The sequence below is a fragment of the Leptosomus discolor genome, chromosome 1, assembly GCF_034619465.1.
Source record: "Leptosomus discolor isolate bLepDis1 chromosome 1, bLepDis1.hap2, whole genome shotgun sequence".
Lineage (NCBI taxonomy): Eukaryota > Metazoa > Chordata > Aves > Leptosomiformes > Leptosomidae > Leptosomus > Leptosomus discolor.
Genome location: NC_141391.1, coordinates 202420758 through 202445824, shown reverse-complemented (window position 1 = coordinate 202445824; position 25067 = coordinate 202420758). Strand labels below are relative to the sequence as shown.

Below are 25067 nucleotides of genomic sequence, written 5' to 3'. Positions count from 1 at the left end.
CATTTTTAGATTTTACCTTCCATGGAGGAAGCGTTAATCACAGCCTGTGCCAAGGAAGGTGAGGTGAGCTTCAGACTGTACCTGGAAGCAGTTCCTTGGGCACTTAGGTGGGACCAATATCCTGTAACTTCTGATGCCAGCCACTTAATTAAGATATATTTTTGGTCCCTGTTCTTATTATTCTTATAATTAAGACTCTGACCATTCAGATTGCTTTACAGACTCTCAAAGTGCATATTGATTAGTTGCTGTAATTCTTTAAAATAATATTATGGATGTCAGAACTAGTTGTGTCAATGCAGTTTATTTTGCATGGAAAATGCCTTTGAATACAGTCAGGAAGTATTTGTAAACGTTTCAAGTGGATATGGCTTGTTCTGATTTTGGAACAGAAATTTCATGACATCCAAGCAAGGCATCTTCCTTAACTTGCTACCCAAAAGAGCCCCTTGGTCTTCAAGATGTCAGAGAATTACTAGATGTTAGTACTGCCTGGTGACAGTGTGCAGTGTTAATCTACAATCCCTTTGAATTGGCATTACACCTCTCTCTTTACGCCTAACGGCTCCAGGGTGTAAGTCCTCTGTTCGGAAAGACAAGTGACTGGTATGTTTTGTAGCACCTGCCCCCTTCTCCCTCGCCACAGCTAACTGCAATAAAGAGACCATATCATCAGCTACACTTGCCCTTCCTCCCTATATGATTTCTCTAATATTTTGCCGACATCGTACACAATGTCATGTGTCAAGAGGGCACTGGGGAATTGTCCATGCCACAGGCTTCAGACTGCAGCACGTCTTGATATCATCTTTCTCTAAAGCCTGCACTGCAAGGGGGAAGCCGTTAAGCCTTAGGGATGATGGCTTGTTACTAGCAGAATGAAGTTACAACTCTGCAAAGTGAAGCACTAAGTGCACCAAACAGATGTTGGTGATGCAATAAATCCATCAAACTGTCTGAAAAAAGATCAGTTTATGAGAACTGAAAGTGTCTTTTCCAATAAATGCCTTGAAATTCCAGAAAACCAAGCAAGAATCAGTAAGTTTTCTCAGCTTTCTGGAGGTTTGATACCAAGCTTTAAAAAAGGATTACTGATCTTAAATCCAGTTTGTCAAAAACAGTTTAGGAATCTTTTTTCAGAGAGCAGAGGAAGAAAGAAAACAACTGCAGAGCTATTACTATCGAAGACATGGCCTCCGCACAGCAGAGGAGTTGCTTTTGGATTCTGTAAGAGTGCTTTCTTTGAGACTGGAGCCCAGACACTAGAGCTGAAAGGAGAAACTCCATCAGAAATTGGTTAAATCCAGCTAAACTTGAGTATTACTTCGGGACAAAAAGGCTCTTTTTGTTGTTTGAACTGCTAAAAATTTAATGAAGACAGTATTTAACAAGGACCTTCCTGGCAAAGCCAAAATTTCACTGTTGCTGTATTCAGTTACCCATACTACTTAATGTCTAGCTATCACATGCATATAACCTCAGTTACAATAACATCTGATGTTTAACAAGTTTTAGTGCGTTTGACTTTGTGGCACCCGTGGTAGGTAAGGAGGTTATTGCCTTCAAGTTACAGATAGGGAGATCTGGTTTAGTATGACATGAGAATATGAATTAGATGAGATCTCATCTAGCTTTAGCGCTTTAGAAGTCAGTTAGCCAAGTTAGTTGCCTGTGCTCTGTCTGCCATTGAGGGCGAAGACACCCCCCAGAGGCAATCCATCCCTGCCCTAAAATAAATGGGATAAACCAACCACAGAGGTGCCTCTCTGCTGTCAAGAGTTGGAGTCCCAAATGAGGCATCTCATGCCAAGCAAGATGAAGTGTCCCCTCAGGGACACGAGTGGCTCCCTATATAGCATGGGGAAGCAGAACGTGCTTTCCCACCTCCCAGGACAGACTCGTAACCATAAACCGTTCTCCCTCTCTGCTAGTTAGAACTGATGGGGTTTGGTATTCCTCTTCAGGCTGGGCTTTTCTTTAATTTTTACAAACAAGGTGGGGAGAGGTGTGCTTGGTAGTACTGGTGTGTTTAGATGCGAGGCCACAAGGAAAATCCAGTTGTACCAGGGAGCGGTGCTCGTTACTCAATAAACAGCATGGCAACAAGTGTCCTGGCATGGTGCCTTTGAGCTGTGCCTTCCCAGATGTGCTGCAGGTTAAATCTCAGAGCTGCTAGTCATTACAAGATCATACTTCACAAGAGTACAGCATTAAACCCTGGACAAATGGTATGATAGGTAACTCAGTCCTCCTTGCCCTTACCTGCAGCTTCACCTAAATTACAGTCTTATGCACAACCTGATATAAACTTTTCTGAGCTCAGGTGGAGTTGCTATATTCTGTCCCAGAGATGGCAGCAGTCTGGAGCGAGTGGAATGATTTCTATATATGCAAGAAGTAAAGCCCTTTGGGATTTTAGATGGAGATCACTATGGAAATGTAATATATCATTACTTCATGAAGTTACATAATGTTTAGGGTTGAGATTTTGCAATATCCCCATTAATGTAAATGGTTCACTGCACTTGATGCTAGCGTTCATGCAGCAGCCCAAAGCAGCATTCTTCCCACAATAAGCAGAAAGCAGAACAATGAGCAAAGGGGAGCAGCAGTGCTTGTATTTGACTTGTGGTTCTGGTTTTGCTCCATCTGGGTGCCTGCCTGCAGTGGGGAGATGACCAACTATTTGCGAGCGGTTCAGATCCCCTGCCCTTCCCACCCTCACCCAGCTGGTGGTGAAAGTAGTTTAACTGTGGGTGGATACAGACGGTTCACCATGGATGTCTGGAGCACTAAAACCAATGGAGCTGATGCCAGCTTCCGCGTGACTTTCTGTTCATATTGCAGCTTTAGTTCTGTAATTCTACATATGTTGCATTATGAATTCCTTCAAATTACTCTGTGGTGTATTTTAGGGACTCTCAGAATAACAATGGGTAGATCCACCCCTTCTGCAGAGGCATCTCCAAGGGAAGGGAAGACCTGCTAAGGTATTACACATCTGTAAGCAAAGCCTCTGCATGGCTGAGACCTTCCCACCACGCAGGTCCAGAGTTCTTCAGGGAAGAAAACTGACCCCTCATCAGTGCGCTGTGAAGTTGTTGGAAGCAGTCTTCAGTGGCAAGAGCAAGCTGCCTGGAAGCCTCCTTGTTGCTGGCCCAATTTTAACTGCTCCCCTCTGTTGTCATCCCCCGGCACCACAGCTTTAATAAGACTAGCATTGTTTTGGCAGGTGAACCCAGAGGGAGTTAGTGTAACCTTTGGCACAGAAAGCAGGAGAGAGTCTGGAGCCTGACTGCTCTTTGCCTCTGGCCTTCTCTTCCAAACTCAGAGTCTCACAAATCATTCCCAGGATGTTTCCAGCTTCCAAGAGCTATCAGCAGCGTCTGTGGGACAGGATAGATACTTGTCCTTTGGAAGAAATCCTTAGAACAAGAGCAGCAAAAGAGGTGGTCAAATAGATGTGTCTTAGATAGCCTTGGCTATCCTAGCCTGAATGGCCTGGTATCTTTTAGAGAGCGTAAAACTGTTCTTTGAGCTGACTTTGTTTAGAGACTAGGAGGATTTTTGGGGCCTGTGGTGTACCAGAGTCTGGGCACAGCTCATGAAGTTGTGGAGACTGTCCGTAACCGCTCCAGAGATGCGTCTGTGATTGAGGATTCTGGCTCCAAAGTGGAGACAGCTTGTTTTAGTAAGACAGATGGTATTACCTGGTCTGGGAACATGGTGATTCACATATAGCTGCTTCACATACAGCTCAGCCCTGTGCTTGTCAAAGGGAGGCTGGTGCTGGGAGGTTTAAGCTGATCAACTTCTCTGTTTTATGCTTTCTTGCAATTCAGATGTATTACACTGGCTTCTAGAGCCAGCTAAGTTACACTCGGTCCCAATTCTGCAGTCTAGAATAGTAGTGTGGAAAGGAGGCTTTCAGTGCTCTCCTTCCTGCCTTGGGTGTCTCCTGCTGCACCATGGAAGTCTTTTCCAGTTTGAGCCGCAATGTTTTTGTTACAGTTTGCTATTAACATGTGAAGGTTTAATTCGTTTTCTAAATCTCTAAGCATACCAGACCTTGAATACAGCATAGTGTTTCCCTGATTCCAAGTGAAAGCATTCAGAATGGGCTGTGAAGTGGATGTTTATTCTGCCTGATCTGTCATTTTGTTTTCATGCTAATACTAACCCTGTTACTACCCTGTAATCAGCTGTTATGGAAACAATACATTGTCTCTAGGGTAAGTTTAGAAAAACATTCACCCACAGTGCACCCACAGATAAATCCAGCTTTACCAACATGGTTTTTAAAGTGTTATACTCTGCTCATTGAGTATCAGCAAGATGTGCTTGCCTGGAGCCAGCTCCAGATCACTGGTTTCTCTGTGTTGTTTCTCAGGCCCTACATGTCCATTGGAACGCTTCGTGATCAAGTCATCTATCCAGACTCAGTGGATGACATGCATGAGAAAGGCTACCAAGATCAAGATCTGGAGTGCATCCTGCATATGGTTCATCTGTACCACATAGTTCAAAGAGAAGGAGGTAAATTGCATATTTTTGTAAAAAGCTTTACAAAATCCGTTCCTCACATATGTGTCTCGGTGTGACTGACCTTTACTTACCGAACTGGCAAAACTGAATCCAGACCTTTTGTGGTTGTAGGAGCTGCACAACCACATGGTTGTTGCTCCTGATGCTAAAAGAGGGAGAAGAGTGAAGTGCGTCTCTCCTCCCCGCTAAATTCACGCCCAAGCTGAACATCCTTGTTCTCTTGTAATGGCCAGTCTTCTCGTGGTATTGTGAGATCACTGACCTTCCTTCATTTTCTTAGAAAATGCGACCTGTCTTAAAACCTTGTAATGTCACTGACTGCATCGACTCAAAAGCGTGTGAATGAAAAGAGAGCCAGGTCTGCTTTTCCCTCCCTGGTATTGTGGGGTCAGCAGGACTATGTGCTGTGAGAAGGAGTGTCTGATACCACACCACTGGGGTGAACAAGTTAAAAATAACCAAACGACACTGACTGGCAGTAGAGTGTTAGCATCTACCACTTGCTGTTTAAGTTGCCATGTGTTCTCAGCATTGTTTGTCTTAAGAGTAGGGGACAGTGTAAATACACTGGCACAGTAAATGTCAGGATGCTAAAGGCTTCCCTTGTCTAAGGAACTGGAGCATTTTATGGCTTTTTTTCCCAAGCATAGCAATAAATTTCATCCCTTTGTTCCCACCAGCCACTAATCTCTAGTTTGACTTTCCTCCCCATCATTATGCTTTTAAAATAGACATAGGACAAAGTTGGTAACATTTAGATAGAAGAAGGAGTATCTTCAAACTGCTCTAAGAAGCTGGCATCAGGAGTGCTGGATGTACCCTGCCTCCCTCTGCCAGCTGTCAGTGGTCCTTTTAGAGAGGGCACTTTGGGTGCATTGCCTCATGTGTGTTCCTGATGTCTCTCAGGATCGTTCTAACAATAGGGAGTACTGCTTCAACCACTGGAATCCCAAGGCAACGTTTAAATTCCCGTTCCTGGATGGCAGCCTGTTGCTCTGTTCAAAAGGCAGAAGGTGTATTTTATTTTTGAAGTATGCATGGACACTCATCTGGTGTCTTCTCTGCACGTTTTAGAGTGGGGAGTAGTAATCATTTACAGCAGCAATTTTATACCTACAGATACTTCTCCACCTCATGAGTCTGCTGATAGACTGTTATCTTTCCATGGGTTAGTGCTTCTTTGTTAAGAATGTAATAATGACTGTTGGCCCTCAAGTTGCAATAGCGAATAAGAATGTGCCATCATTCTGATTCATGTTATTATTCAGATCTGATACTATGACACGAGGACTGAAAAAGTGGGCAGAGAGCTAAACTCAGTGGCCAGAACAGTTGCGGAGAAGGCCTCCACTCCCTACACTGACATTATAATTATTCCCGTTAATAGTCCTGAGTCACTTCACTAGATAAAGTGCCCAAATTGCAGAAGAACAAGCAGATATGTTGGAATCGGGAGCTGGAAAAGGAGAAGCAGTTGTCAGTGGCAAGAAGCCACTGTGGAGTGTGCATTCATAGCCTGCTGGCACTTGTACTGAACAACACATGACCCTCAGCGGCCAAAACCATACCCCCAGCAGTCTCTGAATGCACATGTCGTGTTTTATAACCCTGCAGCTGGAGCATGTGACTGGTGATGGGGCAGTTGCTCCGCTCCACGTACAAGATGCCGTTGGCTAGGGTCAGTGTTCTGTATTGCCAAACTGAGAACCCAGGTTTGGATCAGTCTCACTTTACTCTCTGTGCCAAAGAAAGTATTTATTGCTGACCCCATTCTTGCTCTTCTGCCTGTCTGACTGTGCGTGTGAGACACACAGAGTCTATTAAAATGTCTAGAGGACACTGTTAATGTTCAGTTGTGTTATATTGAAACTCCACTCGGGATGAGGGCACACTGTGCAAAAGTCTGCACAAACAAATGTTAAAAAAAAGTGTCTTGGTACTTTGTGATCTGAAATGACAGAAGTGGGCAAAGCCGGAAAACAGGGAGAGATTACCGCATACCAGGAAGTTTTTAGGACCATAATATACTTACTTGTTCCCTTTTCTCCTTGGACATTTGCAGGAGACAAGTGCCAAGGTAGGAGCAGAGCAGAGAGGAAATCTGTGACATATGATTTGACACGTTACATGGATTTCATATGCTTACGTATTCTTTAGAGTTCCCTGGTCTGGAACAAAGACTCATATTCTGGTTTAATTTTTGAACCAGCAAGCCAGAGAAATACATGTTGAAAGTGATCAATTGAAATTTTAGTTTATACATAGCTGAATTATATTTTTAATTCCAATTTCTATTTTATTTTTTGCTTCAAATCAGATTTTTAAACTAAAATTATTAAAAATGGAACTTTTTTCATTGCAAAATAATGAAAAATCACATATAAAGCTTGTAGAACAAGGGATTTACCCCAAACCATCTTTTTCCTTTTTGCAAACTGCTTTGATGGTTGACAAACACTGGCATTTTCCAATAGAAAAATTGGAAAACCTGCTGAAAACTTGCTGAAAAATTTCCAGCAAGTTTATATATATATATTAAAAATATACACATTTTGAAAGTGTGCTACGTCTGAAAAAAAATATAGAATCATAGAATGGTTTGGGTTGGAAGGAACCTTAAAGATCATCTAGTTCCATCCCCCCTGCCATGGACAGGGACACCTTCCACTAGAACAGGTTGAATCAGTAAAACTACTTTTAGTTACTCAGATTCTTGTGGATATATGGGATATGTCCATGCTATTTTGAACTGTTTCTGTAAACTGTTCTAAGAACGGAGCTAACTATCTGTCAGTCATTAAGTTATAGAAATCTAATATAATTCTTCAATATTTTTTTCTGTAGATCCTCTTCTCTGTCAGAGCCTTACCCCTGTCTCTTCCCCTTTCACCTATCCCCTGCAGTATTAAGCCTCTACCAGACAGCAGGGTCCTTAGGGCATGACCCTGTTGTGCTTTAATTGACCACAAATGTCATGCGTGTATAATATGGTGCTTTGCAGTTTTGTGTTCTGCTCCCCATGGGCAGTTATGAAAAAGCCAGATGGAGCCAGAAGTGCGCAACTCTGACTCAATTTATTTGTCCTGGCATAACTTTATTGTCTTTAGCTAAATTGCTTCCACATTGCATCAGTACAAGGGTCATCAGATTCCGAGTGTAAAGTATCCAACAAGAGCCTGACATTGTTCTTGTTGCTGCCAATGGCAGAAATGCGTCTCTTTTTCTAGCAATAATGTTTGACCCAGTTAGAAGTAAATAGAATAGTTACAAGAATAAGTAGCCCAGTTTGGCATTTAGCTTCTCTGTTACCCTCATGAAAGTTTTTTCAGTTGGTAGCAACAGAATACACCAAAACCACCAAAATAACAAACTCCCCTGCCCCACTCCTGATGTCCCTGAGCCCAAGCCCTAGAAGAACCCAGTGCAATTGCTGTTGACAGTAGCACCCTTTGCTGCTAGAGACATAATTTCCTTTTTCTCACCTGCTGGATATTAAGGGGATGCCATTTTGTTACTTTATATTATCAATGAGGTCCCCCCATCAACACCTGCAAAGTTGCTAGCTCTACCAGAACAGTAACTTCACGCAAAATGAGGGTAGCAAAGGTTGTATTTAGCACGGACGGTGAAAAGGCATGTCCAAAAGTTGCAGGTAATAGCGTGGAGCTGTCCAGTAGATACACATAAAGTGGTTCCTTTTTGACCTGCTTTGAAAACCTGTGTATATTTAGGAAGTGTCAATCGTGATGCAGCCTTAGGCTGCTGATAGACTGTCACATGAGAGGAGCCATGAGTACGTGTAGCAGCACGCTGAATGCGTGACTGGGCCTGTCAGGTTGGGGCTGATGACATTACTGAACAAGTTCAACCTGTTTATGGTTTCTCAGCACCCCAGATTATAATTATTCCTCATTATTTTGCACATTTGTCATATCTTTGGGTCTTGTCCAGGGAACCTTTGTGCTAGGCCATGTATAAACATACAGACAAGCGCATTTACTCTCTCTGAGATTTTTTCATCTGATCATTTTAGCCCTGGATTTGCTTTTGTTGCTGGTAACAGCGGGAACTCTGGAGTGCTCTGCCAGCTTTTCCAGAGACACAAATCCCTGCAGTGTCATGCTGAGCTGGGGCTCATGCAGTTGATGGTCTCTTTGTTCCTTCCTCAGCTGAGGATTGTCTTTGCATATTCATCCTGCACAGCACCCCAGCTCTCTTCCGTTTTGACAACTGCCTGGGGACATACGCTGTGAGAGAGGCCTCCATGTTCAAAAACTCACCAGGGGTGGACTCTCTGGCTGTAGTTTGCTGTGGTCGCCTTTCTTCTGTCACCGTAACACTCCAGTCCATGTCTGATGAGGTGCATTGGAAGGTAGATCTGGAAAAGCATATCTTTTTGTGGCAGCTGAATGCTCTGTCTTGCATGTAACTGTGAGGATTCATAAGGATGAAGGATGCACAGCGCTACAAACCCCAGCTGTAACCCTTTTTTTTGTTGTCAAATTTATCTTGCTTTTTCCTTCAGATAATTGAGCTAAAAGGAATTGTAAAAGAAGCCATGCAAGAAAATGAAATGCTGCTGTCATGAGGCAGTTGCTAGTTTCTGCTGACAGCTGTGTGTGCTTCTACTGCTGTTACTCTGCCCCAGCACGTTACACATGCTCTTTGTCTTACGGGTTGCAAAAGTGTTTCTGTGACATCCAGCATTCATCACATCTACATTGTAGTATGTGCAATCAAAGGCTACGTGTAACAAGAAGCTGGGCGAGGAATTTGGGCCCTGAAACCCAGGATTATCTTTGTACCTACTGAGAGATTTGTGCTGTGTTCATGGACAAGCCGTTTAATTTCTTCATTTATAAAGTGGATGTAGCTAGGGGTGACGTACGCCACTGACTTGGCTGATATTTTCAGAACACTAAGGTCCTTCACTGACCTGCGCCATGTCAGCAGGACAAAAAGAGAAACAAGTAGGTGCGTTGTTGTTAATACATGGTAGGGAGTCAGTTTATTGTGAGTTACAGTGCCTGAGTGTTCAGAGGAAATTGTTCAGACATTAGCAAATAATTTTTAAAAGGGATAACATTAAAATGGATCCTTCCTTATCTGGTGTTTGAGACATTCCAAGTGGCAAATAGGAAAGTTCAGGGAGGGAGCTAGGTAGGAAGAGACAAGATGCACTTCTAATATTCAGTTAGACTGTAAGTTGAAGTGACCACAGAGATGACCGTTGTATCCTCGTAGAGGCCGAATCTTACACCTTTAGAGGAAATAATAGAATGATTTTGTTGACAAGATGATGCTTTTTCTTGAACTTCATTCCCTTTTTGTCCTTTAATAAGTCTTTGTAAACCAGCGATCTGAAAGAAACTGAATGAACGCAGGCACTGCTTCCCCAGGCACATGTGCACACACACACTGCCACCCACACCCTAGCTCGGATCCAGATCCCTGGAACTCGTCTATATTCTCATCTTAAAAATAACAGAATATAAGCAGCAGCTTGAACGTTGTCTTCAGAAGCATAGTTGTTTCTATGGCGTTCATGAAGGACCATTCCCATCCCTTGCCCCTAGAACCCTTTGCCAAAAAGGAGCACTCCAGGTGTTTTACAGTCTTTTTTTTTTTTTTGGAAGCTGAAGGTGTCAGTGGAGCAGGACTGGAGCTCTCTGTGTGGTCCCAGCACCAGGATTGCTCGTCAGCAGCAACCTCTGTGTATCTGTTCACTTTACCAGAGTTGTCCAAATAATGATTCAGTTAATCATTACACAACTCCATCTTTGCTAGGAGCCCGCTGATAGAAAGCACTGTCTGTGCCCCCCGGGGGGATGCCCACTGGGATCCTTGAACAAGAATGGAAGGAAACTAAGGAAAAACGATAGGATCTCTAAAGGTGGTGTATTTCTGGTGTGTGCATGCCTGGTTTTTAAATCTAACTATATACACATATATTAAAAAATCATGGCATTATATTTTATGATTTTATGTAGAGAAAATTCTTGGAATTTGGTCTCTAGATTTATCAATTCCTGTTTTCAGTCACACAGCCTCTCACCAGGTGTTTCACTGAGGTTTTATTCAGATCTACCAAGCCCTGGTGTAGCACCAAGCACAGGCAGAGGACTCCCCAGCCTCCTGCACCTTCACAAGCCCCACGAGTCTCACCTTTGGTCAGGTATCAGAAATGACACAGCCCACCCTCCTTGCTTGACCTTGTTTATAGTCTTTTCTGACAAATATTTATTTTCAGTTGGGCAGTGGCAGAAAAGGGGGGTTTGGTTATGTGGTTAATTTTTCAGTTACAGTGCTTCTGGGCTGATTTGGAAAAATGTTCTCTTCCTCGCTCGGCCCCACTCCAGCTGCCTGTCTCATGAATAGGTGATCTATTGAGAGAAATGTCTTATCTGATTTTCTCTAGATCACTCTCCCTTTTCAAAACTCATCTATTTTGCTGCTCTATCCACCTGGACTGTTTGATTAAAAATTTATTTTCAATACAGTAATTTGGTATTTGAAGTTTTTCATTAGTGGGAATGAATCATGCCAGAGTACTTATGGAAACACTAGTCCACCGTGAGATCGCAGATAAAATGCATCACACTCCTGTTGAATGTATTGGAAAGTGATAGTGAAGAAAATCAGTTAGAGGCCATGCAGGAAATTAAATGGTACCCACATTTGTAACAGTTGTGGGTCATTTCTGAATACAAGGTAGCAGGAAGTTTGTATAGAAAATCCTCCTGTTTGTATGCAGTCTTGTATGTTAGCTGCTTGTCCGTGCACACAGAATACAGCCCTGTGTTTGCTGACTGCTATTCTTTGCCTACAGTAGTGAGTGGAGTCTGGCACTGCTCTTTATGTTTTCTACACTTCAGTTCTTTTCATTTTTTTTTTTAATTTTCACTCACACCTTTCAAGAAGGAGTATCAAATTGTTCTATAAAACAAACATGACGGAATAAAATGATCAGTTATACACAGGGAAAAGATGTTTTCTCAAAGAGATGGTAAAGTTTTTTGACAATACTTACATGACCAAGAAGGTTAAATTCCATGTTCAAATTGACATATTTGGGACATTTTTCAAATTGAGTGCCAGTGGAAAGGCACTGAGGTATTTCAGAAGATGTTATCCAGAACCCTGGGCTGTCTCTTCTGCAGTGAAAATGCTCTTCGTGACTTCGGTTGCAGATTGAAGAGATGTTGCAAGTGAAGCTGCATTTCCTTCATAAATTTACATTGTCCTGACTGATGTGTTTTGTTTGTATTTTTTTAAAAGGCTGGGATGCCATCATGGATTGGAAAGATGTCTTATCAGGAGGAGAAAAACAAAGGATGGGCATGGCTCGAATGTTTTACCATAAGTAAGCATTTTGATTTGTTCTTTAAGTAGCATCTGAAAATGGGGAAGAATTTTGCCGCAATAGTTTGAGCAGTAGTAGGCTGTAATCTCCATGCAATATGCAATACTGCTAGACAGTCACATAGGGCTGCAGACCTTGTCCTTTATTCATACAAGCTCTGCTTTTAGTTCGGGCAATGTGTCTTACTTAAGCTTTGCTTTTGGCAATGTAACATTACGTTTTCCAGATGTTCCTTTCTTTAACATCTGAGGCACAAACATCTTCCCTGAATCTGTCCTACAGATATTGCAGAAGTCTGATGGACTGTGGCAGAGGCTGTGGGACTCAGAAAGTTTTTGGTTTTGGAGACTGCAAGCATGCAAAGGCAACCCAGTCCATATGTAGTAGGGGATAGAAAGTTTCTGAGTTGGCGGTAGCTACTGCATGACTTGATGACAGGACAGAATAATACTAGGTCAAACTAGAACATAGAAGTTAGATCACTGTACTCAGATGGACCAGGAAAAACAAAACATTTTTCCTGGAAGCTGGCTCTGCACCCAAATAATGCATGGAAACTTTATGTTGCTAGCCAGCTTCCAGCTGTAGATGAGAGGCAGCTGTCTGGCAAAAATAGCTCTCTGCTTTTTGTTGTTCTTTCAATTAAACATTGTGGATAGGAATACTGTCTAAAACATAGAAGAATAATGTTCTTTGTCTGCTTTTGAAAGGCCGAAATATGCATTGCTGGATGAATGCACGAGTGCTGTAAGCATTGATGTTGAAGGAAAGATATTCCAAGCTGCAAAAGCTGCTGGGATATCGCTGCTTTCTATAACACACAGACCTTCTCTTTGGTAAGTATGTTCAAGGATTTATCATGGTCCTTACTTTTAGCTTTCTGACAGGCAGTGGATTGACTTTTATTCTTCATACTAGGGTGGTTGTTTTGTCAATATCTACTGCACTTTCTGAGATAACTCGTTTAAAATAATAGTGGTGTAAATGCGTTTAGCATTTATTTCTCTTCATTCTTACACACACGTATTTATTCTTCCCTCTTATTTTTTTAAATGTGTTTCAGTTATTAACTATTAATAGCAACATGCAGCTGTCTAGAGAGGCAATTAATTAGTCCACCACACCACAGCCACAACAGATATCACCAGATTATTCTGTAAAGGTGACAAGATACATGAGCTGCCCTGGGGAAGTTTACCAGTGCAGGGAGAAGACAGGAAACATGGCAAGTGGTTAAACTACTCTTTGTTCTTCCATAGGAATAGTAAATCTGGTGGTTTAACTTCAGTTGTGTTCTCTATCTGCAGGGTTCGTGAGCTTTCAAAATTTGATTGTCTATTAAAAAAAGAAATGTTGGAATTCTGAGAAACATCATTCTAGTGAGGGAGTACTAAGTATGGAAGAGTCCCTCAAAGGAAATAAGTGTAGTTACTGAATACGTAAAACAACCAAATACTTTAAAGGGTGAAAAGAGATCAAGAAGGTGTACGCTAACATTAGCAGAGACGCCTTGATCTCCACTGTCCAATTGTTTGCTTTTTTAAACTGGTGACAAAAAATACGTTACCAGTGTGTTGCCTCAAGGGAAAGAAGTTGTATCAATGTCCGCTTCTCTGAAAAAAAATGGTTTCCCCAGCATTCCTCCTTCATCTGTGTAGATGGTGACAGTGGAAATGTCTTTTGTTGGATCAGGACCTAAATGTTAAGAAAAAAATGGGTATTCTGATAGGAAAAAATGTCATGTAGACATTTGTTTTTAGAATAATGTAAATTACACTTAAAAAGAAAAGTATTTACTTGTTTAAAGTTTGGCATTATTTTAAAACCGCTGCTCAAGAAAGCAGGTATTAGAGAACATCTCAGCTGTACATAATAATGATGCAGAGGGAAGTTACGCAAAAGAACTTGTGAGAAAGGTCTTTCTAGTTTAGTTCCCTACTGACATTTCTTGTTTCCTGGTACTAGTGCTATTCAGGAAGGTTTGGGATTGTTCTTGTAACCTCCACGGTATTACTGAGATTGTCAGAAATCTGGTGATTTGTTGGGTTCTGGAAAAGTAAACAGAAGTGCTGAGTATTTAGAAATAAGCATCAAAAGCTTTTAACTTCAGTGTGCTTCCACAGGGACCGCACTGCATAGACAACTGGGTTCACATGGTGGTTTCTTCTTCTTAAGATTATACCAGGAAATATTTGCTCTTTTGATCAAAATATCGGCTGCTTTCCTAGACCGCAAACATTGGACATCTCAGTCAGCTAGCTTAGCTTCCTGATATTTTTTTTTTTGGTGGGGGAAAAATAGAAGGATAGGTTAAATGTTTGCTGTCACAAAGAATAATATGCAAGAAGTGGTAAATAGAAGCCTGGAGTTGAATCTCTTTTGAGTCCCGTGTCATAAGCTATTGAGTTTATTAAACTGTCACGTTCCCTGGATGGGATTTATAATCACTGTTTTATGATGAATCTCATCTTCTGTAATTTATAGTGATAAATCACATTGTCATACCAGCAGCTCTGAGGGAACTCTCTGCTCTTCCTCTTGCACCTCCTGATAAATGTCTTGTCAGGTCTTGACAAACTCCACATGTACACCTTTGAATATTTTCAGTGCACACACCCTGATACTCACCAAAAGATCTGTGACTCCCACACAGACTTTTTTACTTTGGCCCCTTGCAAACTGAACCATGTTTTAAGACTGGAGGTTTCTTTAGCCAGCCTTATAAGATGCAGAGGAACAATCTGAGGTGTCATTTGGACAGACTAGATTTTTATCAGTAGCATCAGGTGCACCGTGCCTGCCTGAATGTATTTTCTCCTAAGGAGGTCAAACGTCTCTCAGAAAGCGAGGTGAGAGAAGGGAGCCTTGTCTGCTGCTGCTGTTCAGGCTCCTGGAGAAAAAGTAGCCTGGTGGCGTTGCAGTGAAGGGAACTAGCCACAGACAATGTTTGTAAGAGGGAGGCTGCCACCTTGACCAGGGACAGCAGATGATGAGGGGACCCTCCACAGCCTTGCTGCTGCCTGCTCTTGCCAGCATCGCTGCAGGTGAGGGCCTTGGCGAGCCCGGCTGTGCAGGCTGCTCGAGGCAGTGACTGCCCCAGCTGGGGAGCCCACGCTGGTGCTGATAGCTTACAGCTGACACCTCGCTGCTGGACATCAGTACATGGCCTAGGGATGGCCTGGTGACAGGCTTCGAAATGCCCCAGTCTCTTATGAAAAAGTGTCCTGGGATTATGAGTCCCTGCAAAAAGTCTTACCTAGTGATCCAAAACTGGACAACTCTCAACCTCCTGAGAGGCGCCATTGAAAAGAGACACAGACATCCAAATTTGCATGCAAAAATGAACCATCTGTTCCCTGAGCCATTACTAATGTTTTAATTTCTACTGCAGGAAGTACCACACTCACTTGCTGCAGTTCGACGGACAAGGCGGCTGGCGTTTCGAGCAATTGGACACTGCTATCCGTTTATCACTGAGTGAGGAAAAACAGAGACTGGAATCCCAACTTGCAGGAATTCCTAAAATGCAGCAGAGACTGAATGAACTGTGTAAAATCTTGGGAGAAGACTCAGTGCTTAAAACAATGGACAAAGAGGAATAAATAATTTATGGTTTATGTTTTTAAAAGTATTTTTTTAGTTAAAAGCATTACAAATTCAGCCATTATCCTTTGCATGCATTGTGATAGAGGCTTAGAGCATAGAGTACCACAGCCAGCAGAAAAGAATGCTCTGAATGCAATGTAAGACTTCAGCATTTTAGTATTAAAGAAGAAAGTGGTTGAACTGTGAAAAGAAAATAAGCAAGTGCACAGAGTATAAGATTAGTTATTGCAGCTTATGTTAATTCCTAGTGAAAGCCCGATACACTGCAAAAAACTACCAACACACTTAGGATTTGTGGGTGAATTTTTGCGTGAGACTTGGCCTGCAGAATGTGCTCTTGTACCAAGTCACTGTGTGCATATGATATGCCTGCTACGCAGAGCAGACCTGGCATGAAACTCAGGCATGGAGCACGGCAGAGGCAGCACCTGGGTGAGTATGCAGATGCATGCAAAAATCTCATTTGGGTATAAGAAACATTTTTTCAGCCCATGTGAAACCGAACTCCTGTTCTACTACTGAACCACATACGCACCTTTACCTGCATTTCCATAGGAAGTAACGCCAATAGACTGACCAGAAGACAACTGTCTGAGCAACCCACTGCCCTCATGACAGAGAAGCAGAGATAGGGCTAAATACGTCATGCACTTGTGCTGTACTTTATGCCACAATGCGTAGCTGCAGAGGCTCTTTGCCCTTCATGATACATCAGTTCCTTTGGGGGATTATTTACTTCCCGTATTTAGTAACCTCTGGTGGAGGGGATGGAGCACTGGGCCTCGCATCAAGGTTTTCACTTGACTAAGTCATTCGTCTGCTCCATGGGTCTGATCCAGCTGGTGTCCATCGCTGACCCAGTTCCTCCCTTGGTAAAGTCACAACATAGACACTTGTTTGTTCTTCCGGGAGATGCTTTGTGATGGGAAGGCACTGTAGGACAGGAAAAGGTCGGTTTCTAACAATACACTGAATTCTCAGCAATGGCTGTCCTGCCAATTAAAATGCTCAGCACTTACAAAGGTCTGTGAAAAGTTAGAGCATTTTGTAACCACTAATTAATATGCCTGCCATATTTTGGTAGAGTGGCTGAACACTGCCCTCCCCATGAGCAAATCACCAGTTAACAGCTTTGCTTTCAGATGCACTCACTGATTGTCCCGTCTGCATTTCAGTTCAGTAGGAACCTGGTCCCAGTCAGTCAGAAGGTGCTTTAAACAGAAACCCCTAAGACAGTGCTGGCCTGAGTGCCTTTCTGGAAGCAAACCTCAATGAATTAGAAATAAAGGTGTGAATGGGTTTAAGAGCTCCTGATCTGCTCTCTCTGACTGCAGGCTCATGGCAAATGGGCAGCTCAGGAGTGAAGCTCAGGAGGGGTAAGAGCCTTTGCAGATGGGTAAATGACCCTTAGCCGAGATGTAGCGATCCTGAAGTTTGTTGGTTCTTTTTGTCCTAGAAGGAGCATGGTTCCTTAGAGGATTTCTGTCTGGTGTGCTTAGTCTGAGAGGGGGCAATGCATAAGCTGTTAAGAACTGTTAAGAAAGGAGAAATATTTTGGGGGTATTTGCTGAGCTGGGAATATTTGAGCACCCTGAAGTTAATCTAAACTCTTTCCTTTTTTCTGATTGCTTCAAGAACAAGGGGAAGGTGAATTAACTTCATCTGCCAAATCCCAGTCCAGTGCACTAACCATTGGCCCATCTTCCTTCTCACTGTGCGCTTGTCTTGCTGCTTGGTATGGCACTTGCACCAGAAAATGGAATAAATCTGCTCCCTGTCCTGCTCCTCCAGAGTCTGTGGCTTGAATGTAACCCTGTAAGTTGTCCTGGTGACAACGGTTTGGTCCTTTCATTAGTTTTCTCTGTAGAGTCCCCTGGGACATCTCACTGACACGGAAAGGAATGCTTTTGGGAACCTTTGAAAGGGATGAGAAATTAAGGTTCAAGATAATAAGGTGTTGTGTTGTAAAGTGCAGAGTGGAGGTCACTGCTGTGGAGGATGACATGTGCATGCATTTTAATTTGCAAGTGTCTCTGCTTGTCCCTCTCCCTGAAGGCTAGCTTTCCTCCTTCTGATCTTCAAAGAAAAAATCAGAACTGCTAAGGAAAAAAAGTCAGCCAAGAATCTGTTCTCAGTGAGCATAAATGAGATGACTAATGATTTTAAAGGCTTGCACATTTCTGAGTTATGTTTCTCTAAGGTGGTGTTGAATCAGGCACGCACCATATGCGTGCCCTTGTCCCGGCTGCAGCGTGTCCTCCTGCTAGTGCAAAGCAGCCACAAAACCGCCTTTCCACAAGCCTCTCCCAAGGCAGGAGCTGAGGTGGAGGAAGGGACATTAGTGTTCCCCACCCCTCTGTTAAGCACTTTACTGTGTGGCTGGGAGCTAAACAGGGTTGTCCAGTCCCTGAATGAGGAGGACACTGAAAAGTGCTGAACAGTTGGCCCAATTCAGCACAGCCCCAGGTACGGCCCTGAACACTCCCAGCTTCCCACCAAAGCTCTGCTGTGGCACTTGACTTGTTGGGAGCCATTACAGGCGAGTGGAGCTTGCAGAGATCGAAGCTGGCCGTCCCTCACAGCACAGCAGAAACACATCTTCTGAGGAAACTGTTGAGAAGAAAAAATTTTATTTGCTGTTTTTTTAAATGCAGTTATGCATAAACCATACAAAAGATATGTACGTTACTGATGAAATTTTACTGAAAACTTAAATTGCATCGAGTTCGATGTAACAGTGTTTTTCCTTGAAGTTTGATATGTATTTCTTGGATCCAGTTATAGACTTAACCATTCCCATTCAGTAATATAGCGTTAAATATCCTAGCATCTCACTCAGCTATTGACATTCTTGTAGGCATGACAAGAACGTTAAGAGACTGGTATGAGAAGAAACTCTTCTCTAAATAGGAACTTTCTGAGTAATACTGAGCCAGTTTTAGAAGGATTTTCTGTACTGGTGGCTCTTTATTTTTAAAGTTTGGTCTTGTGTCTGTAAGAGAAGCTGCCCTGGAGATTTTCTCTGCAAACTTTCTGAGTTGTTCCAAGGGCTAATTGAGACGGGAGTCTCCGGTTCTATTTCTGGAGAGTTTTACCTCTGGTGTAATGCAGGGCATAAGCCAGCTCACTTTGCCTTGCTTTGGACCCAGATGGGAAAGCAAGAGCAGGGGTGCATGCTCCCTGCTCAGGGAACAGCTCAGGGAGACACTGTTCTGGAGCCGAGGCACGGAGAGTGCTTGGCCCTTGCTGTGCAAGAGGGTAAGAGCAGGGCAGGATGCCTTGATGGAATCCTTTTTCATGGTGCAGTGAGAGCTGCTCATCAATGTTCATTCTCTTCTGGCGTTCAGGAGCTGTGACTCCCCAGGAGGCCAAGAAAGTGATTTTTTGGCCATCCTTCTGCTTGTCACATCTAGCTGGAGCTAGGCAGATCCAGCTCATCGTGTCATGGCATCTGTGCATTCAGGGCTGCATACTGCGACACGCTCTGTGCACCGAGCCAGCCTCCTGTGAGCATCCTCTCAGCCCCCAGGACTCGGTGCAGACTGGTCTTGCCTGGGTCTGCATCCTAGAGGAGTACAGGTGCTGAGCAAAATTCATACCAGTCTCAGGCACGGAGTAACTGTACAATAAAAATACCAATTATCCACATCAGTTTAGTCAGAAAATGCTGGGATTTTTTGCAAGAATCTTCAGAATGGGACAACGCAATTTTTTGGTCATGGGATTTCAGTATTTTAACCTAGGAGGAGGCTGTTTTTCACTTAGTTTTGGGACAAGGCTCATTCCCGTTTTAGACTTGGAAGCCCTCTTTCTGCAGGGGTAGAAAACCCCACGTATCTTTTAAAAGAGTTTTTTGTTGAGATTTCTATTTTAGTGAGGAATGAAGGACTAGGTATTCAATAGGATATTTTAGGGAAAATTGCCATAAAAATTATATCCTAAAGCGAATCAGTCCCCTCAACATGTCTGAATGATGATGGTGCATGTCAAAGTTGAGTTTATGAGCCTATGGTCAGAGATTTCAATCGTACAGAGAATGAAATCCCCCTACTGAGCTGTTCATGAAGCTTAAGAGAACTGAACTGCTAATTGAATGTGTCTTTGTTTTGTTTATGTTTGATATTAATGCCTTTTAAGAGCAGACAATTTATAAAGCAATAAATTATGCTTTACAATTGTAATTTATTCCAACCTCAAATAAAACATGTTGCATTTACTTAGAGTTTACAGTGTTCCTTATGAGTCATTCACAAAGCAGTCAGGACCTGCCTGCATGTGCTCTGGGGGCCCCTTCCCATCCCTCCTTTCTGTGGTGGGGTAGGAAAGCTTGGGGTGGGGGTGGGTGTTTGCAAGGTAAAGCGTTTCATTCCTAGATCAGGCTGGCGTCAAAGGCTGCTGTGAGGAGTCTCATGTCTCACACCATTCTACTTCAGCGTGGACCTGATTCATAATAAAAAGGTGGCAAGAACTGCCACTGCTTGCTGGGGAGTTCTGCAGGGAGGCTGGGCACCAAGCAGTATGCTAGAGGATGGTGTCAGGAGCGCAACACCAGGTGGCCTCAGGAGCATCGCTCCCAAAGGTTGTTATATGGTCTCTGTGAGATAAAGTTATGCGTAATGCATCAATGTCACAAATACTACAAGGAAGTGCCTATGTTGGCCTAGAATAGCAGAGAATATTTTTTTTTTTTTTCTTAGGGATTAAGATTCACAAATACAGTTTCTTTAGCCCTGCAGACTATCGGGAGTACGAGGACCCTAAAGACACCAGTTCACTCCTTAGCACCCAGAGCCGGCTTGTGTCTGGGCACATCCCGGCCGCGTGGCTGGGGATGGTGAGGTACTGTGTGGTGGTACACGCCGGGTTATGCAGCTGAGCAGCCCATGGTGATGGTGGTCACTTGAGAACTAGATCCTCATGAGTGACTGAAGGCCTGTCCCCCCATGCCTCCTTTCCAGCTACTGCACCCACTCGGAGAGCACCGACAGAGAGCAAAGCCCAGGGTATAAGCCATGAGAAATGCATTTTGGGGGTCTCAGGGGGGCTGTGGGACCACGCTGGTGCTCATGCATCAGACCAGGAGGAGACAGGCTATATCGTAGTGGGGCAGGTGAGATGAGGGCTGTGAGGCTGCACTTGGAGTTTCACTTTTTTTAATAAGATTTGCTTTGGTGTCTGCTGTTTGGAGAGCATTCCCACCTTCTGACCAGGCCACTGGCGCCACGTCTTCGCTGTGAAGTGCTGGAGCCCTGAGTCTCTGCCCAAGGGTTAAGTATTCCCAGAAGAGACGGGACAGCAAGGCTGCTATCACAGGGGCAAAATGGACTCAGGAAATATTCAGAGAAGTGTTCAAAGGGTTCCCACGGCTGAAATTTTCTGGTAAGTGGGGAATATCTGGAAGAACACCTTACGCTGTCTCACTATGGCCTTATTTCTGATTATGGCTCATTTTGCAGCACCTGCTTTGTGTTTTTTAAATTAGTGTCTTTAACCTCATGCAAATGAGACCATCTACAAGAGGGTAACAGTGACGTATTAAAAGTACTGTACCCACGCAGTGCAAGTTTGATGTGTATGAACAATCTGGTTTTGAACAGGTAATTAAAAAAGGGAGAAATGAGATTGTGACAGTGGCTGATGCAAGGCTGAGGAGCCAGCTGGGTCCTGGGGTTGAGCCCCCAGTGTGAAACCAAGATACGATGAGGTCTGGGAAAAAACAGTCCAAGAGAGCCCATGGGAAGAGTCAGGTGTTGGAAAAACGGAATAATGAAACCTGTCTTGGACATAAAATAATTATGCAACAGCACATTACTTTTTTTCTGTTGCCATCAAACATATAGAGACAAGATGGCCGTGACACAGAATTTGTAGGATAACACAAACAACACAAGAAACAAAAAATGCTTGTTTAATGATCAATTTTAGCGTTAAAATTGTCATAAAAGTTATTTAGATTGAAATGTCTCTGAAAGAGATTTTATATTTGTTGTGGTTTAGAGCTGCATTTCAAATAGATCAGATTCATAATGCTTTTCATAAAGATTTGGGTCTTTGCAAAATAGAAATTATTCTCATCATAAATGATAACCATGATATTGAAGCAAACCCAACCTATTTAATATTTAGAGCAACCAAAAAAAATCCACTCAGTAATTCTAATATTCTTGTCCTTTGTATCTCATTTAAAAAGTTCTCCTCAATTATAGCCACACTGTGCTATAAATATATGAAGTTTATGGGAGACTTCTCTATCGGTGTTTCCTGTGGTGGTGTGTTTGGAGATCTCTATCTTTATTATACGGGTTGCACTAAGTCTTCCTCCCACCTTTTTGGCCCGCTTTCTGTCCCTGCTGGGATGGGCGCAGCGCTGAGACATCAGGGTGCTGGTGCCCTCCTCCCTGGGAAACAAACGGCACAAACGTGCGCCTGAGCAGAAGTCTCCGAGCATCTCGTGGCCAGACCTTGCAGGTGCTTCCCAGCGAGACAGACGGCATCCGCATGGGCTGGCACCACGGGGGCTCTGCCTTTGATGGCAAGTGGTGGAAGAGGCAGAGTGGGGTGGTGAGTGCTGCTTTTTTTTACAGGTAGTCAGCAAACACTTTTAGGAAAAGTCTTAAGAAATCGTGTCTGACAACTAAAGCGATCAGTAGCTAACAAGGTACCAATGCAAGGCACCGAAGTGCAACAACTAGTGGTGATAAAGCGGGGCTGTGCTAGGTGTATGCTCACAATAATAGGACTTCCCTGTACTGAGCAAACACTTCCTGGTATCAGTTTATACCTGCAATGTCAGGGTCGCTTAAAAGTTACACAGCTCACATTTGTGAAAAACAAATAATCCTCTTTTAGCTCTAGCAAGTGGTCATCAGAAGCACACAACTGCTTTTTATAATGTCCTTCAGAGTATTTATAGGTAACCCATAAATATAAGCAATTCTTAAGTAATGACATGCCTTGTCTGAGCTGGGCTTTTCAACCAAAAATTCCTTTATATCCAGTATGAAATGGCAGCCACAGAATAAAATTATGAAAAACCCCATTTCTCTCTTAGTGCAAAATGAGCATACAAGGAGGTGCTGTTGCAGTCTCTTGCTAGCCTATTTTTGTACTGTAATCATGTTACAGAGAAATCCACCCCTGTCTAATTGCTAATCTTCACTTGGGTATGTACCATATGGCTTATTGCTGAGCGTCAGAGGATGAGGACTCTGTTTATTAGACTCTTCTTGCTTACATTATTATGGGTGAAAAAAAGAGTGATTAATGCATTTCATGCCAAGATGAAAGCAGAGGCAAGATACGCCAGCCTGGGAGAATGACTGTGCTTCCTTTGTTAAGGACTTACTTCCAGGGACTTCTGAAGGGAGGTTCAATTCCTCTTTCAAGTCATGGGCTGAAAACTGCTTGTCTGAGGGAGGTTTTAGTTAATGACCAGGAAAAAAAAGCCCTGGTGGCATCATCAGTTTTAAAGGTATTAAAAGATGTCTGCTAGACGTTCTCTTAATCAATCTGATCTGGCTTTGTCAGTCTCCTGTGACCCACTCACCCTGCTCCGGGGCTGAGCTACTCTGCCATGATGGAGCTGTACTGGTGAGGACTGCCTGTCCTGGCTCCCCACGGGACACCACTGAGACACCTGCTCCTCTGCCCCACTGACTGCCTCTGGGAAACATGAGGTTACTACACCAGCATGGACTCCAACCTTTCCAAACCCCTTCCCCTCCAACCAAGGATTATTTGCTAAAAAACAATCTTCTCACTCCCTTGGCTTTAACTCCTGTTCTGCCTGTCAAAGTTTGCAGTGGAGGCTGGAGTTCCCAGGGGCATATTAAAGACAAACCGGATCGGATGGACCAAAGCATGCTCTTACCTAGGACATAGTTCAGGGGTGTATCATCAATACCTGCCTAGCCTGCTGTGAAGTGTAAGGCCATGTTCAAAGCATTTCAGTTTGTTTTGTTAAAGTCTTGCTTGAAGATGCAGGATTGCTTCGCTAATTCAGAGCCTTGCGCTGCTGCAAAAGGCATACATGAAGCGCGGAAGTTGCAAGCAGACGATTTCAGGCTCAAACGAAGCCAGGACAGGTTTTGCTTCTGATGGGTGCTGGGGTCCTCCAGCAGAAAGTGCCTGTTTGGCACAGGGCGTTGTTTGAGGCATCTATGGCTTGTGTTAGTCAGTGCCAAAACAGCCCCTCCTGGCAACTACTAAGTATGAAAGCGGGAGCTCCAGTGCTGCTGGAGTCAACAGGGCTGCAGCACCCTGTGCTTTCATGGACAACTCAGCTAGCATGCTGCAGGCCATTGCACAGGAAAGCTACTTGTGAGTTTGGGAGGAAAGGTCTGAAGACCCGGAGCTGTGAAGGACGAGCCTCCAGCTCTTTTTGTGCGTTTGTAGGTGGGCGAGTACAGACAGACGCAATCTGCCCTGCCCCAGCACCCATGAAAGCACGTTCAGCCAGCATTGCCCACCTCAAAAAGGCACTCTTTACACGGCAGCTGCCCTGCATTTCCCAGCGCTGGGCTGAACACAAAACTGGGCTGCACTAAACACAGCACCTGGCTGCCTCCAGATCAGAGCAGGCTGCTGCTGTGCCAGCCTGGAGCATGGGCAGAAGACCTCTGCTGTCTGCATCCACCTGCCCAAACAGGTCTTAAACTGGCTGTAATCTGGGTTTGTGCTCTAATCCCATCTGACTGTCATCATCTTCTCAAGTGTGTTTTTTTTATTTCTTGTGGGTGGTGGCAGAAGAGGTGTGACAGCACACTCTTCTGAAGGATGCGGCATATGTGAGCAGGAACTATTTGCTTTGTTGCACTTGAACTTAAGCCCTCATCCACGGCGGGCTCGGATGGGGGTAAGAACACAGCTCTGCCGCTTGCTGTGGAGACCTTACAGCCTTAGAGTTTCACTGTGAATGCACTTCATCAGCATGCAGGAATACTTAAGACCTAGGGGAGCTTTTCATCACTTATGTCATCTTTCATTCACCTCAATCTGTTTCTCCTGCAGCTGGCTCAGCACCAGATTCAGGCACAAATACAGAAGCTTTTGTGCAGTCTTACAGGCTCAGATTTCCTGTTCCACGTGTAATGTTAAGCCTCAGGAATCCTGTTTGGAAAGTGCGGCTTAGAACTCCAGCCCAGTGGGCTTCTGGCAGGAAAGAAAGGTGATGCCGAGTTGAACACCATGTTGAGCAGTGGAGCCAAATGTATTCCTGGTGAAACGCAGGGCATGTCAGGGAAGCTAAACAAAACAACCGTTTGGTCCATGAAGCTTAAAGTCACCAGGCATCTCTAGCTGTTCTTAAAAGGTTTCCTTAATGACGCTGATTAGATTATTAGAGAGGAACTTGCAAGAACCCACGTTGCTGCTGAGTTTGCAGACTCACATCAGCATAGCATTGCCAAGGTTTGCTCCTGAGCCAGGCTTGCTCCCTTCGCGGGACAGCTAGAGTAGTTTTATTGGCAAGCGTCCTCTGTAGAGATTATTGGCAGTGAGTGCGTTCTGATGATGACAGACGCAACTCCTTTCGCTATTAGTGGGCTAAGAAATT

At 43.7% G+C, this 25067-nt stretch overlaps 1 protein-coding gene across 1 annotated transcript in view; it reads left to right on the top strand.

The window, feature by feature from the left end:
- Positions 1 to 15525, top strand: part of ABCD2 (ATP binding cassette subfamily D member 2) — a 43185-nt gene extending 27660 nt beyond the window's left edge. The window contains exons 7-10 of the mRNA XM_086473925.1: positions 4391 to 4536; positions 11824 to 11908; positions 12619 to 12744; positions 15300 to 15525. Coding sequence (XP_086330051.1) covers positions 4391 to 4536; positions 11824 to 11908; positions 12619 to 12744; positions 15300 to 15510 — 568 coding nt within the window. The 3' untranslated portion in view covers positions 15511 to 15525. The remainder of the gene's footprint in view (positions 1 to 4390; positions 4537 to 11823; positions 11909 to 12618; positions 12745 to 15299) is intronic.
- The last annotated feature ends 9542 nt before the right edge of the window (positions 15526 to 25067 follow it).